The sequence below is a fragment of the Nothobranchius furzeri genome, chromosome 4, assembly GCF_043380555.1.
Source record: "Nothobranchius furzeri strain GRZ-AD chromosome 4, NfurGRZ-RIMD1, whole genome shotgun sequence".
In the NCBI taxonomy this organism is placed as follows: domain Eukaryota; kingdom Metazoa; phylum Chordata; class Actinopteri; order Cyprinodontiformes; family Nothobranchiidae; genus Nothobranchius; species Nothobranchius furzeri.
This window is the reverse complement of record NC_091744.1, coordinates 48,200,217-48,212,376: the sequence shown is the minus strand read 5'-3', so window position 1 is coordinate 48,212,376 and position 12,160 is coordinate 48,200,217. Positions and strand designations below refer to the sequence as shown.

At 45.3% G+C, this 12,160-nt stretch overlaps 1 protein-coding gene and 1 long non-coding RNA gene across 2 annotated transcripts in view; one reads left to right on the top strand and one right to left on the bottom strand.

Moving 5' to 3' along the window:
* The window catches only part of LOC107374166 (copine-8), a 255,851-nt gene that overhangs the window by 33,158 nt on the left and 210,533 nt on the right, over positions 1 to 12,160 (top strand). The window contains exon 2 of the mRNA XM_054733519.2: positions 6,656 to 6,696. Within this exon, the coding sequence (XP_054589494.1) occupies positions 6,656 to 6,696 (41 nt within the window). The remainder of the gene's footprint in view (positions 1 to 6,655; positions 6,697 to 12,160) is intronic.
* The window catches only part of LOC129153642 (uncharacterized), a 2,821-nt gene continuing 2,345 nt past the window's right edge, over positions 11,685 to 12,160 (bottom strand). Inside the window, exon 4 of the long non-coding RNA XR_008559611.2 lies at positions 11,685 to 12,160. This exon is cut by the window's right edge and continues 661 nt beyond it. This is a non-coding gene — a long non-coding RNA (uncharacterized lncRNA).

The following is a 12,160-nucleotide window of genomic DNA, read 5'->3' as shown; positions in this document are numbered from 1 at the left end:
TCTACTCAGAGTCCCTCCCAAATGTCCGAGCTCCTCACCCTATCTCTAAGGCTGAGCCCAGCCACCCTCATTTCGGCCGCTTGTATCCGCAATCTCGTTCTTTCGGTCATTACCCAAAGCTCATGACCATAGGTGAGGATTGGGACATAGATCGACCGGTAAATCGAGAGCCTGGCTTTCTGGCTCAGCTCCCTCTTCACCACGACAGATCGGCTCAGCGTCCGCATCACGGCAGACGCCGAACCAATCCGCTTGTCGATCTCCCGATCCCTCCTACCCTCACTCGTGAACAAGACCCCGAGATACTTAAACTCCTCCACTTGAGGTAGGACCTCTCCCCCGACCTGGAGTTGGCAAGCCACCCTTTTCCGGCCGAGAACCATGGTCTCAGATTTGGAGGTGCTGATCCTCATCCCAGCTGCTTCACACTCGGTCGTGAACCTACCCAGCAAGAGCTGAAGGTCAGAGCTGGATGAAGCTAGGAGGACCACATCATCCGCAAAAAGCAGAGACGAGATTCTCCTGCCACCAAACTCGACACACTCCACACCACGGCTGCGCCTAGAAATTCTGTCCATAAAGGTAATGAACAGAACCAGTGACAAAGGGCAGCCCTGGTGGAGTCCAACCCTCACCGGGAACAGGTCCGACTTACTACCGGCTATGTGGACCGAACTCACGCTCCTCTGGTAAAGGGACTGAATGGCCCTCAACAGAAAGCCACCCACCCCATACTCCTGAAGCGTCCCCCACAGGGTGCCCCTGGGGACACGGTCATAAGCCTTCTCCAAATCCACAAAACACATGTGGATTGGTTGGGCAAACTCCCATGCCCCCTCCATCACCCATGCAATGGTAAAGAGCTGGTCCACAGTTCCACGGCCAGGACTAAAACCACATTGCTCCTCCTCAATCGGAGATTCAACTATCGATCGTACCCTCCTCTCCAGTACCTTGGAGTAGACCTTTCCAGGGAGGCTGAGGAGTGTAATCCCCCTATAGTTGGAACACACTCTCAGGTCACCCTTCTTAAAGATGGGGACCACCACCCCGGTCTGCCACTCCACAGGAACTGCCCCCGATGACCATGCAATGTTGCAGAGACGTGTCAGTCATGTCAGCACTACAACATCCATAGCCTTGAGATATCCAGGACGAATCTCATCCGCCCCCGGGACTCCGCCGCTGTGTAGTTGTTTGACTACCTCAGCAACTTCTGCCCCCGAGATTGGTCAGTCCATCCCCAGGTCTCCCGGCTCTGGTTCCTCCTTGGAATGCGCATAGGTGGGATTGAGGAGCTCCTCAAAGTATTCCTTCCACTATCCGACTATAGCCCCAGTTGACGTCAGCAGCTCCCCATCCCCACTGTAAACAGTGTGAGCGAGTTGCTTCCTTCCTCTCCTGAGGCGCCGGACAGTTTGCCAGAACGTCTTTGGAGCCGATCGATAGTCTTTCTCCATGGCCTCACCAAACTCCTCCTGCCACTGCTGCACCCCGCTTGGCTATCTGGTACCTGTCTGCTTCCTCCGGAGACCCACAGACCAGCCACGCCCTGTAGGCCTCCTTCTTCAGCCTGACGGCTCCCCGAACCTCTGGTGTCCACCAGCAGGTACGGGGGTTGCCACCACAACTGGCACTGGCCACCTTGCGACCACAGCTAGCAACAGCCGCCTCAACAATCGCAGAGTGGAACAAGGCCCACTCGGAGTCAATGTCCCCCACTGCTCTCGGGACTCGGTCAAAGCTCTGCCGGAGGTGAGAGTTGAAGACCGTCTTAACAGGTTCTTCTGCCAGGCGTTCCCAGCAGACCCTCCATATGCGTTTGGGTCTGCCAGGTCTACATGGCATCTTCCCCTGCCATCTGATCCAACTCACCACCAGGTGGTGATCAGTTGACAGCTCCGCTCCTCTCTTCACTCGGGTGTCCAAAACATACGGCTGCAGGTCAGATGATATGACTACAAAGTCTATCATCGACCTGCGACCTAGGCTGCCCTGGTACCAAGTGTACCGATGGGCATCCTTATGTTCGAACATGGTGTTCGTTATAGCCAAACTGCGGCTTGCACAGAAGTCCAATAACGAAACTCCACTCGAGTTCAGATCAGGCAGGCCGTTCTCCCAATCACACCCTTCCAGGTCAAGCTGTCATTGCCCACGTGAGCATTGAAGTCCCCCAGCAGGACAATGGAGTCCCCTGATTGAGCACTATCTAGTTAAATTAATTAACAAATGACAAAATAATTAAGTTTGAAGTTAGTTAGGTTTATGAGTTAGGGTGTTTAGGTTTATTAACAATCTGACTGTACTGATTTGTGGTTTTAGTACTAGTTAGTAAATGTTTGTCTAGTAATCCCTATTGTTCATATGGTCTGATCAGCCCATGTGTATATATACCCTTGTGTGTCTTTGTTTCTTAGGTCGGTTATGGTTTCAGTCAGTCAGCATGTTAAGTTAGCAGTTTATTGAGTTTCAGTTTGTTTGTTTGACCTCTTTTATGAGCTCGAGCCATTTTTGTGAGGATGTTTTAAAAGAAAAATAAATTAAAGAGCCTCTATTTTTGGAGATTTCCTGTGTTCCTCCACTCATTTGACTTGATCCCTCACAAGTTGTTATTATTTAGAGGAGCCAAGGTCCACCTGAGGCCCGTGAGCCTGGGCCATGCACTGCCGCATCTTCCTACTTTCTTCCCGGCAGCATACATGTCAGGACCCAATCCCCAAACACCCACCCAGATCCCCACATGGGGTCGGCCTCAGGTGTTTTGATTTCTGCCCTGTCGCCTTTCGTTTAGTTATGCATAGAGTAAATTTAGTTTAATTATTATTCCGGTCAAGGACTGAGTATTTTGAGTTTACTCTTTGTTAATAAAATACTTTTTTATTTAAACTCACTCCCTTTGTCACATCAGTTATTATGTTACCCCTCCACCACAACTGACTTACATCTAAGGGTTTGTAACATAGATGGGGGCTCGTCCGGGATCTTTTGATCCCACAACCTTACTTGGACCCATGTTCTCTGGTTTATTATTATTACTTACGTTTTACTTTTGGAATAGTTCACAGCCACTTCATTCTGAAACCTTGATGGTGCATGGTGAGGGAGCGAGAAGGTGACACTTCAGTTGTGCCCCGGAAGACGGATATAAACGATGGATCATGAGAGGGATTGATCTTCAGTGGGTGAGAGGAACCCACTTGGTATGGGACATCTGACTGGGGCGCTACTCCAGCGGCCAGGTGGTTGCTCTGTTGGTCCCCCTCCCTTCTCAGTTTTTCAAATATGGAACGCTCCTGCTGTGGAAGCCTGCCTAACGACTCTGGGAAAAGGAGGACAGAATCTGTTATCTTCTCACTGTGGACTAATTCTTTGTGTTTAAGACTCTGATGGAATCCTGTCTGGGAGAACGGAGTGAGCAGACAGTGGATCACCATCGAAGAGAGAGTTCGGCTGGACCCTGCGTGATCAGTGGATGTGGGACTTTTGGGCACGGGAGAGTCTGCATCATCAACCCAGCACTGATTGTCACCTTCCCGCTGCATGTTGTTCCACTGAGGGAATTTCAGAAGTAGGGGTTGCTTCGAATGGCACCGCATGTCTTGAGTAAAAGAAAAAGGGGGGATATGTGATGTAGTGTAATTAAAGTGTGTGAACTTTCATTATTTTTAGAGGGGAAGTGTTATGGCTCAGGGCCATTTGGGTTTTTCCCTATGTGTGTAAGAGAGGAGATGCAGCACCTGGCTCCTATCTCACTAGATTGCCTCCCAGTTAGACTCTCCCAGCTGTTCCTGATGATCAACTCTGCCAGCGGCATAAAAAACAGCCATCCCTCAGTTCAGGGAGCAGCCGAACAGAGAGGTTCTCTCTGGTCTGGTGTCTCCTCAGCAGCATTTGGTTTTGTTAAGTTAAGTTTTATGTAACAACTTTGTTGGGTGCTTAGGAAAACATTGTTTAACTTTAACCCTTTTCAGGTGTGAAGGAAACTTTCCCCTTTGCTTTAAGTAAGACATCACTCAGTTAAGGAAGTTTTGTGAAGGTCTTAACAACCAGGCTCCAAGCTACCTATCTGAGCTTTTATCCCCACACACCACCTCTCGGAACCTTAGATCCACATCTGAAAACCTCCTGGCTGTTCCTCGAACCAGACTGAAAATCAAAGGGGACAGGGCCTTTCAGACTATTGCACCCAGACTTTGGAACAGTCTACCTTCAAATCTCCGTCTTTCTAACACTGTAGAGGTCTTTAAAAATCGTCTAAAAACTCACCTTTTCATCCAGGCGTTCCCTCCCTAAATGTTTCAAAAAGATGGCTTTGTTCGGGTTCACACCTTCACTTTGTTTATACTGATGATTTTATTTTCTACTTTATCACTGCTATTTTTTTTCTGATGTTTTTATTGGTTAGAGGTATTTGCCCTGATCTTTATCATGTTGTACAGCGCTTTGTGATTTATATCTGTGAAAGGCGCTATATAAATAAACTTTTACTTACTTACTTACTTACTTTTGAAGTTTTAGTATTAATTTGGTTAATGAGAGAGTTTAGTTGTTACTAGTTTTGAGTTGCTGATGATGTGTCTGTGTTTTGATAATCTGTGTTTTGTGGTATATTTATGTAAATGTTGTTTACTTTTAACACGAGAACATGCGTCAATTGTTACCCCAGGCCCCCTAGACAGCCTGGATCGTAATACACACACACACACACACACACACACACACACACACACACACACACACACACACACACACACACACACACACACACACACACACACACACACACACACACACACACACACACACATACATACATCCCCACTCACAACTGCCAGTAGTCCACCCCTTGAGGCAAATCAAGCACCTCCAGAGTGGGGCAGCAGCCCCCCAGCCCCAGACAACCAGTAAACCCACCTCCAGGGGACATCTGGACACTCCATACTCAGACCCTCTGCCCCATCACCCACATCATCCTGCAGGACAACATCAATGACCCCCCCCCCCCCCCCCCCCCACCACCACCACTTTAAGATTTACATTTTTGTGCCAGCTTTTCATATGCTTACTTTGAGAGCTGTGATCCTCTCCAGTTTGGTCCACTTTAATATGAGAAGAACAATCTTCTATTCAGCCTGCAATGAGTCTTGGAACAGGGCGGGCCATGAAGGATACACCAGTCTTCAAATTCAGAGAAAAGAGGGCTGTTTTTGGATAAGCCTTCACACTTTTACTCCCCTGTCACATCACTGTGATGTAATGCGGCCGTGGAAGGATGCGGCCATTGAATTTGTACAATTCTGATCAAGATGATTGTGTTAAGTCCAAAATGGTCCAGGTAGAAACAACCTGTCTCAGTTTTTCATTAAGACTTAAGGGATATCAATGCCAGTGTGTGTTTCTGTGTAAAACTGTAAGATGGATGGACTAGTTTCTAGTCTAATATGTGCATCTTGAATGGAAACTGTTGGCAGAGAAAAGGCATGAAAGTAATCTGCGCTCTGAGGATGTGTTGCAGTTGCCAAACGAAACGTTAGCATGGTAAAGAGAAACCTTTCCTGTGTTTTAAAAAGAACCAACAATGGAAATAGAAACTAGACACAGTAACAACACACCAAAAAAATAAAAAGACTGAGGACATGTTGGAGGGATTATGTCTCTCGCCTCCCTGCTTAGGCTTCTGCTCCTGTAGCGGACAACAATAGATGGATGTTTACATCCCATTGCATTGCTCAGAGATCAGCTTTCAGACTTTTCCTCAATAGTTCGCTGAGGGAACACCAGAGTGCAAAATTTAAGATTGGCAATCAGGCGTTTTATTTTTCAGCCTGGGAGGCAGGTTAAAACCCACCGCAGCCACACGGGTCCCTGTCTCATGAGCTGAGCTTCTCTACAATCCCATTTTTCAGATCTCTGAAGAAGAAGAAGAAGAAAATATCATTTCTATAGCGCCTCTCAAGATAAAAATCACGAGGCGCTTCACTAAAACAAAAACAAAAAATGTAAAAATTGTAAAAATATAAAAAAGCATTTCGAAAATGTTTAAAAATATATTTAAAATGAGCACGAATAAGCAATTGCGATTTAAAAGAAAAAATGTTAAGAAAGAGAGAGAGTGAATAGGAAAGAGGGAAATCAGTGGATCCTGAGGAAGGTGGAATAGGTGGGGAGAGCAGAATAAAGAGAGAGGGGTGATCTGAACTTCATCATTTTGTACATATTGTCATTCTTTCAGAAACTTTCCATCATGGAGTGGCTCGGTTTTGTAGGGCATCTGTCCCTCCCCGTGCACAGAGGAAAAACTGGAATGTCATGAAAATTTGATGGCAGCCTCTGCTGTTGCTTCTGGTGCTGTGAAAGACCAGAAATAGTGAAAAATAGGTCCTAAGTTGTGGTGTTGTTGCTGAATGAATAAAATATACATAAGCTCCACTTTAGGCTCCATGGTGGAGTCTGTTTACTGCTGCTGTCTGGATGATTGGAAGAATTGGTTTTTGTTAATGAATTCAGAAGAGGATTATGGGTAAAACAGTTGTCAGGGTCAGGAAGAAGGCTAATTAGGGGAGTTTTAATGATGTAAAACCTCTTGTTGTGGCAGGAGATCTGTGTAATGAATTCCTCTGATCATGTGTCTCTTTGTTCTCTTGGTTTTCAGAAACTTGCTGGATAGAGACACGTTCTCCAAGTCTGATCCAAGTAAGCTTGTCCCTTTTCTGTCTCTCGCTCACACACACAAACACAAGCTCCCTTAAGGCCACACACACACACACACACACACACACACACACACACACACACACACACACACACACACACACACACACACACACACACACACACACACACACACACACACACACACACACACACACACACAATCCTTCCTGCATGTGTGATTCAGTAGACATTTGCATATGTCAGGGGTCATATTTGTCACTGTTCTCAGCACCCAATGTGAGTGAGGGGAAACAGATCATCCTCACACACACACACACACACACACACACACACACACACACACACACACACACACACGCACACACACACGCACGCGCGCGCACACACACACACACACGCACACACACATGCACGCACACACACACGCGTGCGCACACACACGCACACACACATGCACGCACACACACACACACACACACGCACACGCACACGTGCACACACACACGCACGCACGCACGCACACACACACACACACAGCAAAGGCTCGGTTTGTCAACAGCTCCAGGGGTTTTAAGGGTTAATGATTAGACAGAAACTTTTCATGGTGAAAACACAAACTTCAGGTCAAAAATTGATCCAGTCACCATGTTTGCTTCTCCCTATCAAAGCTGAAGGGTGCATTCAGTTATTTTCTTCCTATAGTCATTTTACAATAGCATAAATATTATAGGGTCATAAAGATCCCAAGGGTCATGGGGAGCTGGTATCTAATTCCAGCAGTCAGGGTGGAAGAAACCCTGGACAGATCTCCAGACCATCATACAAACAGGGACAGACAGGGATTGGGATCCCGTCTCACACCCAGGGATAGCGTAGTCACCAGTTACACTAACATGCACCCGGACAAAACCCATGTATGCACGGGGGGAACATGCAGTTCGGATTCAAACCTGCAACCTCCTCACAGTGAAGCAACTGTACCAGCTGCTTCATCATGCTGCTCAATATTCCAACCTGTGTACAGCTGCAACTATCCAACACACTCACTCTGAGAGGCCCACCTCTATTGCTCTCTCATGTGGAAACTTCCTTTTGTAGCACCAGGCTCTAACCACTTTGTGATTGAGGAGAACATCTCAACATTGTTGAGATGATTGGCTGGTAGATTTTATTGTAGCAGTTTAACCCACCACAGCCTGACCCGGATCTGAAGACTCATGTGTTCATACTCATGTACATGTGCACATTCACAGCAACAAGCTTAAAGATTGAAAAACAGTTCCTCGTTATTCACATGTGTCACCCCTGCTTTGATTCCTCTGACGGTTTGTTTCCTCCACACCACAAAAACAGATATGATGGTTAGGAAAACACACTTAAAGTAAAATAATCATTTTCAGTTTTTCTTTCTTCAGCCTCTTCCAGCTTCCGTCCCTAAACATTTAGCACTTTTGTCCCCTTGGTGCTGCACAGCCAGCCCCGTGGTGCTGTTAGACTTGGCTGGTTGCGGGTGAACCCATAACCAACGAGCTTCCAGAACGGCAGATTGGACCTTTAAATGTCAGATGGTGAGAAAGTAGGATGAGCATCCCTGCCCGCCCAAACGTTCATGCAAGGAGGCACTTGTGCTGCGTCCATGTCTCTGCTCTGCTGACAGCACTGGCCCCAGTCACACAGCATTAGAGCGCCTCGACAGAGCCACGCACACACACACTCACTCACACAGACACACACAGCATCAACACACACATCTACGGCCACCGGCAAGCTCGCAGACCTTACTCATATCAGCTTATAAAGCTGAGCAGCAATCCAGGGTTTTAGTTTGTGCATGGTTGTGAACATGTATCCGTGTAGGAGAGGACACGGAGCAGGCAGGTATGATTTAGGAATCGAGCAAAATGATTCTCAGTGTTACCTGGACAGCTGTCACCTTTGTCATTAGCTCAATGATTGAGAGGGTGCTCGCTGCAGACCTACAAAGGCGGAGCTGCACCATAAGGTGGAGCTGCACCAGAGTCAGCCCCGCCCATTCACGCAAACTCAGTCTAGCCCACTGACTTCCGTTTTTGTTTTTCCAACTTTATCGCAAACTAACCTGACCCACATGAATTACGGCTGTTACTAGTTTACAGTCGTTAATGCTATGTTCTATGCTTCAATTAAACAAGATAAATATAACTTGCTACATGACAAAGCCTGAATATATCTCGAAATGAAAAGGTTTCTTTTAACAAATATCTACCCACAGCCGCTCCAAGAAAAGTGCTGTACAACAGCATCTGTCATTTACGTATGTGCTCTGGTAGTCCAGTGGCAAAATTGTTTAACTTAAGTTTTGCTTTCCCCTCAGCTGGTGCTGGTTCGATTCTCGGTGAGGTCGGCAACAATCCATTTAGCCAGCTGAAACATTTTAATTTGTTTATATTTTAGTTGTAATGTTTATTTTCAGCAAAATATTTATGTCTCTAAAAGTTCTTTGAATTTGGTCGTTCCTAAACAGTATTTTAGTTGAAACTCTGCTCACAAATGGACTCACACTGGCTAAATAAACAAATAAATAAATAAACACATTAGTCATTATATGTTAAACGGTATACCAGTAAATTGTTGTAAACATAGTACTGGCAAGTGTAGCTAGAAATGAGGAAAAGGGGTTGTAAGCTACCTAATATTTCTGCTAGTGGGAGGCGAACCTGCGCAAAACTGCATGTCAACTTGACTCTATAACTAGCCTGGCAAGCCAGACTAAATAAATGTATTATTTAGTCTGGCCATGCTCCATTGACGGCTCTCGGTTGTGGGGCGGGTTCTACCGTTGTCTTTCAAATGATCGCCGCATTCCACTGGACAATGAATGTGACATACTCTTGTTTCACTCTGTTGCATCATCCCACCCACCAGGCGTATAGAGTGCCCTGATTGGCCCACAAAGCGGATAAAGCTCTGTGATTTGTTCACTAAGCAGATAGAGCACTATGATTGGCCCACCATTATGGACCAATCACAGGTCTTTATGTGTTTGAAACCCCTCTAGAGAGCTGTGATTGGCTAGCCAGAGTCCTGGTAGGAGCTGCTGAGGTTCCAATGGAGCATGCCTAGACCATTCTTTGCAAAGCAAGAATTTGGTCTAGTTCACTAGGCTACTCTATAACCACTACACCACCACATCTTAAAAAAGTCTAGTGGCGTTACATTTGATTGTCCTATCCAGTGTGTCTTTGTAGATGGTATGTATGATTTTTCCGGCGGTGTCTCAGAAGAAGTCATTTAAGAAATAATTTGTCAGAAAATTCACAGAATATCCAGATTTGAGAACCAAGACCAGACCCTCTTCGGGGGAGGAGACCAAATTGAAGCTGAGATGGGAAGAAAATGCATGAATGAGGCCAAAAATGGCTTTGGCGTGTTTCTTATGAGGAAATGACAATATAACATGATTAAAAGTTCCAAAAGTTTGATTTTTAATTATATGGAACCTTTACAAAAACTGTTCAATTAACTTCTCAACTCCGTCCTCAATTTTTTAGCTATAACACCCTCTTTGGTTCCAGAATGCTATCAAGTCTGACAACTAGAAGGAATTGGACTGACTCTTATGGAATGGGCGGGGCTGATTCTGGAATGGGCGGGGCTGACTCTGGTGCAGCTCCACCTTCTGGTGCAGCTCTGCCTTTGTGGTTCTGCAGCGAGCACCATTTGCAATGATTAGGTCACAATGCAACGAGAATTCACAGCTGCCTACAAATGTCACTGATGACTGATCTACCAATCTATCATGTTTCAGCAGTGCTTCACAGCAATATTAAAGGATGACTTCATCCAAGTTGAGCCACAGTTGAATGCACACCACCCCTCATGCAACATAGACTCCAGTCAGCAGCAACATGAAAAGCACCTGCTTTTACGTATTTCATAGGTTCCTCTCATTGTGGCAACCGGGCTCAGATTAGGGCCTTGTACACACACAGCTGGGTTTCTTCAAGCCGAATGTCCTCCCCCACCCATCTGGAAAAAAAACACTAGGGTCCACATCACCTATAATTTTCAGAAAAATTATCTAGTGAAGCACATTCATTGGCATACCAAGCCTCTAGGTGGCAGCAGTCCCCCAAATCATCAGCATCTTTAAAAATCCTTCCTTGATGTGGAACAAAAAGGTGGCAGGCAACAATGTTGTCCTTCACCTGTGGTCTTCTAGCTATTGAGCAAGTAAAAACGAGGATGTAAACACAAATCACACATGTAATGTCAGAGTTTTGTTGTAGCGGGCGTGACGAAGCTAAACTTAAAATCCAGTTTATTCACTACGTCCACAAGCAAATCCCGACAAGGGAGAATACACGGATCTCCGCCAAAGGGACATTTTGGTCTGAATTTAATGAAGCCAAGGTGGAGTAGCTGAAACTGCAGTTCCATCCTCTTCCTCCAGGGCATGGAACCATATGTGAGCAAATCCTCATGAGCTAAGTTTACAAGGGCACAAGTGAATAAATGCCCTATCAGTTAAAAAATTGCATTAGCTTATGATAGAAAACAGACGGTGAAACTCTAGGATTAGAAAATCCTGACAGATCTACGTCACTCTGTCACATAAAGGAGACATAACATGCTTTTAAGTTATTCCTTTTTACATCTAAATCCTTCAGTTGGGGTCTAAATACAGTGGAACTGCAGTTCTTTGGTCTGATTTCCTCATTATTGTTGCTCTACAGACCCTCATCTACCCCTGTTCTGAGGAGAGTCTTGAGAACGAGCCGTTTTTGGGTACTGTCTCTTTAAACTGGAAGAGCTGTAAACTCCGCCCCCCCTCCATAGTGTGTCCTCCCCCAGTTGGACTTTGTAGTTCAATAGAGAAATCATTATTTAGCATAGCATATTAGCATTTTTAAAACATGTAGGGAGAGTTGTTCATCAGGCTGTTTCAAGGCATCTAACTCTCTCATGCATTTGTCTGTAGTCACTCACACACACCCGTCACGGCCGACGGAGGGACAAGCGAGCAGGCACGCGGGCGCGCGCACACACACACACACACACACACACACACACACACACACACACACACACACACACACACACACACACACAAGGAATGCTGCTTATTTATTTCTATAAAAAAAGTTTTAAAAAATCATACAGCTCATTAAAACACCATTAAAAGAATACATTTTATTAAGATCTCTATCCATCTATATCTATATATACATATAATTATAAATAATTTTATAAGTAGTCATATTTTTTATTGGGTGTCTTAATGGCTGAAAATGGATAAAAAGCAGTTACATTTTAATTTAAAGATTTGAGATTCGAGTCAAAAATAAAGAACATTCCTCCAAATGTTCTTTAATGTGATCATTATAATTCTAATGCTTACAACTTTGTTTTTATTGTCTGCAATGCGTAGCCTATATCTTTATTAAATGTGTTTTCAGCTGTAACGTGGTAATTCTCTCTAATGTGTACACACAGGTGGACA